This window comes from Bison bison, unplaced genomic scaffold (genome assembly GCF_000754665.1).
Source record: "Bison bison bison isolate TAMUID 2011002044 unplaced genomic scaffold, Bison_UMD1.0 scf7180017864279, whole genome shotgun sequence".
Classification (NCBI taxonomy): domain Eukaryota; kingdom Metazoa; phylum Chordata; class Mammalia; order Artiodactyla; family Bovidae; genus Bison; species Bison bison.
The window spans coordinates 1,662,816-1,668,153 of record NW_011494851.1 but is presented as its reverse complement, the minus strand read 5'-3'; the positions used below and the strand labels follow the sequence as shown (position 1 = coordinate 1,668,153).

The 5,338-nt window shown below is 33.4% G+C and overlaps 1 protein-coding gene across 3 annotated transcripts in view; it reads left to right on the top strand.

Moving 5' to 3' along the window:
• The window catches only part of EPHA5 (EPH receptor A5), a 398,564-nt gene that overhangs the window by 282,475 nt on the left and 110,751 nt on the right, over nt 1–5,338 (top strand). For all 3 annotated transcript variants that reach the window (XM_010848896.1, XM_010848895.1, XM_010848897.1), the window contains one exon: nt 3,257–3,416. In XM_010848896.1, coding sequence (XP_010847198.1) covers nt 3,257–3,416 — 160 coding nt within the window. The remainder of the gene's footprint in view (nt 1–3,256; nt 3,417–5,338) is intronic.

Below are 5,338 nucleotides of genomic sequence, written 5' to 3'. Positions count from 1 at the left end.
TTTTTTTTTTTCTTTTTTGATGAAATTATCAATTTCTATTTTTTTAATACCTAGAAGTTACAATCATATAAGATTTTTATTTTTTTTTCTTTTGAGTAGAAGAATTTGCCATCATGTTATAGGAGCAAGTCAAAGCTGTAATGCCCAGAAGATTGTGCTAGGTGTTGTGTATATTATCTCTATCTCTGTGTCCTCACAAAGCTCTTAATAAATAATTTCATCCTATTCTAAAGAAGAAAAAACTTAGGTTGTGTTGCATATTCACATTTACACACATACTGTAGTTAATAATGGCTAGAATTCTAAACCTGATATTCCTATGCTTTTTTCATTAAAAAGAACGTCTTATTTTACATATAAATGTTTATACTTAATGTAAAAATCCTAATTATATCAAATATTAGAGAATCTTTAGTTTTGTCTAGATTTTTTTTCACCAACTCAAATTCCCTTCAAACAAATTACAAATAATAGTGAATATATATTTTATCATTTCTTACTGAAAATTTCTGATTCAATCACAGCCAAGTTGTAAGGTATATTACTGAGAAAGTCTTGCCCACTCAGTTGCAAACTTGAGTATACCCAGAACATCAGTAACTACAATAGTTTATAGAAGCTATTTACCCCTTTTTAAAAGAACATATCAAGAAATTGTCTACATTTTTACTTCTCTACCTCTAGTGCATAGAATAGGTACTAGAGTAGACGAGGAGATTTTAAATATTTGTGAGAGAAAATGGCTAACATTACTAGGTAAAGTTTATAAAATTTAATTATCTACTTTAAATTCTTAGCAAAATTGTAAAAAAAAATTTCCTAGACACTTTAAAGACTAGGCATTTAAATTAATATGTTCATTAAAAAATAAAGATAAATTGTTTATGTAGAGTAAATCAGAAAAACTCATTTGGATTAGAATTTAAACCATATTTACCTGTAAAGAAATGTGGATATACTTAATGCTAAGAAAATTTTATATGTTTGAATGTATTAAATGAAGAATGGTGAACTACTTTAAGATAAACATATTTATACATTGTATATTTTATTTTTGGTAGCATAGAACTTGGTTAGAAGTTGACTTTGATGTGTCAAATTAGGAAAAAAATTATTATTACATTAAAACTTGTCTTACATGTTTTCACATGCATTATCTGTTTCATCCTTACATCTCTGTTGAAGATATCCAAGTACCAGTTTCTACCCCAATTTTACAGATAAGGAAATTGAGGATAAAAATAAAAATGGGTTTGCTGTACTTTAACACCTGATTTCAGTGTCCACATTAAAGATACAGCATAGCATGCTGTAAACTTCAAGAGACAATGAGTGTGGTTTGCATTTGTTTTGTGTGTTCGTATGGCAACCCACTCCAGTACTCTTGCCTGGAAAATCCCATGGATGGAGGAGCATGGTAGGCTTCAGTCCATGGGGTCTCGAAGAGTTGAACATGACTGAGTGACTTCACTTTCACTTTTCATTTTCATGCATTGGAGGAGGAAATGGCAACCCACTCCAGTGTTCTTGCCTGGAGAATCCCAGGGATGGTGGAGCCTGAGGGGCTGCTGTCTATGGGGTCGCAGAGTTGGACACGACTGAAGCAACTTAGCAGCAGCAGCAGCAGCAGCATTATCAACATCAAATAATAACCATATTCATGTCATCATCCAAATTATAAGTTTGGAGTAGGGAATTCCCAAACTCTCTATTGAGTTTGGCATATTCTTCTCAAGAGTACTTTAGAAGTAAATATTTATATATATTCATGTTTTCGATTGTTTTCTCATTTGGAAAAAATAAATCCTTTACATGTTGGTCCCCTTAGGTCATTTTTAAAAAATACATTTTTCTGCTTCTAAAGACAAAATTCACTGAAATATTTAGAAAACAATGATCTATAGTCATTAACCAGTTATTGTAAGTAAAGATAAATTCTTAAAAAGGAATAAAAATGTTCTAACTATAACCTATCTTTAATTCATCCTATAATATCAATCATAAATGTAATACATTCCCTTAAGGAAAAAACAAGTTTAGCCAAGAATCACACATAAAAATATAAAGGAAGAGAAAGTTCAAAACAGGAATTGTGTTTTAAATCTTTATAGATCTAAAATTTTTTCTTCAGCATAGTAAACTTCAGAGATAAGGTGTTGGAGAAGACTCTTGAGAGTCCCTTGGAGTACAAGGAGATCCAACCAGTCCATTCTAAAGGAGATCAGTCCTAGGTGTTTTTTGGAAGGAATGATACTAAAGCTGAATGAAACACCAGTATTTTGGCCACCTCATGTGAAGAGTTGACTCATTGGAAAAGACTCTGATGCAGGGAGGGATTGGGGGCAGGAGGAGAAGGGGACAATAGAGGATGAGATGGCTGGATGGCATCACTGACTCGACGGACGTGAGTTTAAGTGAACTCCAGGAGTTGGTGAGCGAGGCCTGGTGTGCTGTGATTCATGGGGTCGCAAAGAGTTGGACACGACTGAGCTACTGAACTGACTGAACTGATAGATGGTTTGTCTAGAATTTTGTTACTAGTCAAATTAGGAATACTTTCTCTTTGTTTCACTTTCTAGAACTATCTTTCCAGTGATTTTTTTCCTTTCCTCTTCCATCTCTGTTCATTAGTAACCTGGCCCAAATGCATAAAAGTGAAAAACTAGAAAGTTTTTTAAAAGGAAAAAAAAAAACTTCGCTTATTTGCATTTTTTCTTTAAAATTCAATTTCAGCATAGTGAACTGAAATTAAAGTTCTCCAGTGAAGTACTCATTCCTTCTCCCAACACCTAAATATAATTAGAAATCAAATTCACTAAAGATAAAAGATATATGTCTTATCTGGCAGTACATTGGACATTGTCACCTTTCTCTGTAAACAAGCACCATGTTAGATGCACTCTAATAAGTCATTTATGAGAAAAATAAGCACACAATTAGCAATACTAAAATAGAGTCTGCAAAATAGTGTATCTTTTAGAAATTGTATTTTTAAATTTTACGTATCTATTTCTGCTCAGGGCAAGTGGTGGATGGGTGGAAAACACATGTACCATCTTTGAGTTCTAGAAAATAGCATTCTGTATAACTAGCACTCCTAGGATATGTGGGATTTTTTTTTCTCTAAAATCATATTTGCATTAATATCAAATCTGTTAGTTTCTGAATCTTTTTCTCATTTCTGATTCTAAGTTTTGCCATTATTAGTAATTCATATGTTGTCTTCTTTTTATTTTATCTATATATGTGATCCAAGGACCAAGAGACCAGCTATACAATTATCAAATCTAAAGAGACATCTATAACTGCAGAGGGCTTGAAACCAGCTTCAGTGTATGTCTTCCAAATTCGAGCACGCACGGCAGCAGGCTATGGTGTCTTCAGTCGAAGATTTGAGTTTGAAACCATCCCAGTGTGTAAGTCATTTTAATTACTGTCAACTCATGTCTCTCTAATGGTTACCAGAAAAGAGTCAGTGGATCAATACTCTCCCTGGGCATTCTGTCAGTCTCCCACTTCTCCTCTGTCTCCCAGGCATGACCCCTTCAGGTAGGAAGCATCTGTCATGCTATTATGGTAGGTGAGCGGGTTAACACACGTTGGTCCCCACTCCTCATTGCATTTGGTCTACAGGGAGATGAAACATCAGAAGATGCTTAAGAACTGTTTAAACCTTGCTTTTAAAGACTCTTTCCATTGCTGCCATACTTTATTGAATTATTGCCATTTACTTTTTACTTGTTTTATTGAACTACCCTACTAAGCTTAGTCTTTCTATGAAAATTCCACAGGGAACTTTCATTAGTATTGAGTTTGGCAAGAAAATGGTGCTTTCAGGAACCAACTTGATTGTTGAAAAAAATTAAAATCAAAATCTCTGGCAGCAACTCTGACTGCAGGTCTGGAAATATTTCTGTAAAAACCTTTCTTGTGCCTTTTTTTCCCCATAAAATAGTAAAAATAGCAGAAAGCTTTTTCTTTAAAGTCAAGTAAATATTTAGATTTAATTGTACTAAAGCACACATTAAAAGCAGACTTAGCAGAAGGCAATAATTTGTTATATTTATAGATGAAAGAAAAGACACTACTAAAGTCTTGTTAGGAAGAAAATAACAAGTAGTGTGAAATGTCAAATATGTGTAAATGTATATGTTTGAACATATATAATACATATATATATATATATTTTAAAGTCAAGTTATGTAAGAATTAGTGATTGTAAAAAGAAGAATATAAGACACATATTTCCTTCCTCTGAATACCAACATAATGAGAACATAGTTATCAGATTTACTTTGAAATGATTTTTTTTTTCATTTCATCTGTAATTTAATTCCCTATTGCCATGTAATATATTTACAGGTTCTTGATATTGAGACTCAGACACCTTGGAGAGGAGGGAGTAACCATAATTCTTTCTGCCACACCCAGAGAGAAGCTTTTTCTCCAACCACAAGAAAATAAGGAGTAGGAAAAAAAAAAGATTCTATAAGAAACAGAGAGTAGACTCTTTTCGAATGTTAAGGGTATTGAAGGTGCCATGTAAAGTAGCACCATACACAGAGTGTAAGTTGCAGCCTAGTACAATTCAGCAGTGGAAAAACCAGAAGGAAGGAAGCAACACAACACGTGAAGCTACAGAGGGAAATGATATGGTCACAAAACGTGAAAATAAAGACCTGATGGCAGAAAGGGAAATGATGATTAGAAGAATTATTAAATTTAAATTTTTGTAAATCTATATAATACAAATCTTAAGAAAATGAAGATATACTTCTGCTTAAAGCACGTTTAACTGAATTATCTAGAAAATAACTTTTATTACTTTAACAGTAACTTTCTAAATATTGCTTCACTTGATTTTATATAGATTAGGGTGCCATTGTGGAAAAAAGATAAATTATTTTATTTCCATTCAAGGACAGTCCCTTGTCTGAAGTTTAACTGACCTATTGAAATTTAAACATTTGATACTGTTTAGAAAAGTTTTTAAATATGTTTGATATGAATAAAGGTAATTAGGAAATTTCCATAATATTGGCAATGAATTAATTATTTACTCTTGTACCTTGAACACTGATCTGGATTTATGACGAAATGTGTGTTACATACTCTCAGTTCAGTTCAGTTCAGTTCAGCCACTCAGTCGTGTCTGACTCTTTCAGTTCAGTTCAGTTGCTCAGTCGCGTCCAATTCTAAGCGACCCCATGAATCGCAACTCGCCAGGCCTCCCTGTCCATCACCAACTCCCGGAGTTCAATCAGACTCACGTCCATCGAGTCAGTGATGCCATCCAGCCATCTTATCCTCTGTCGTCCCCTTCTCCTCCTGCCCCCAA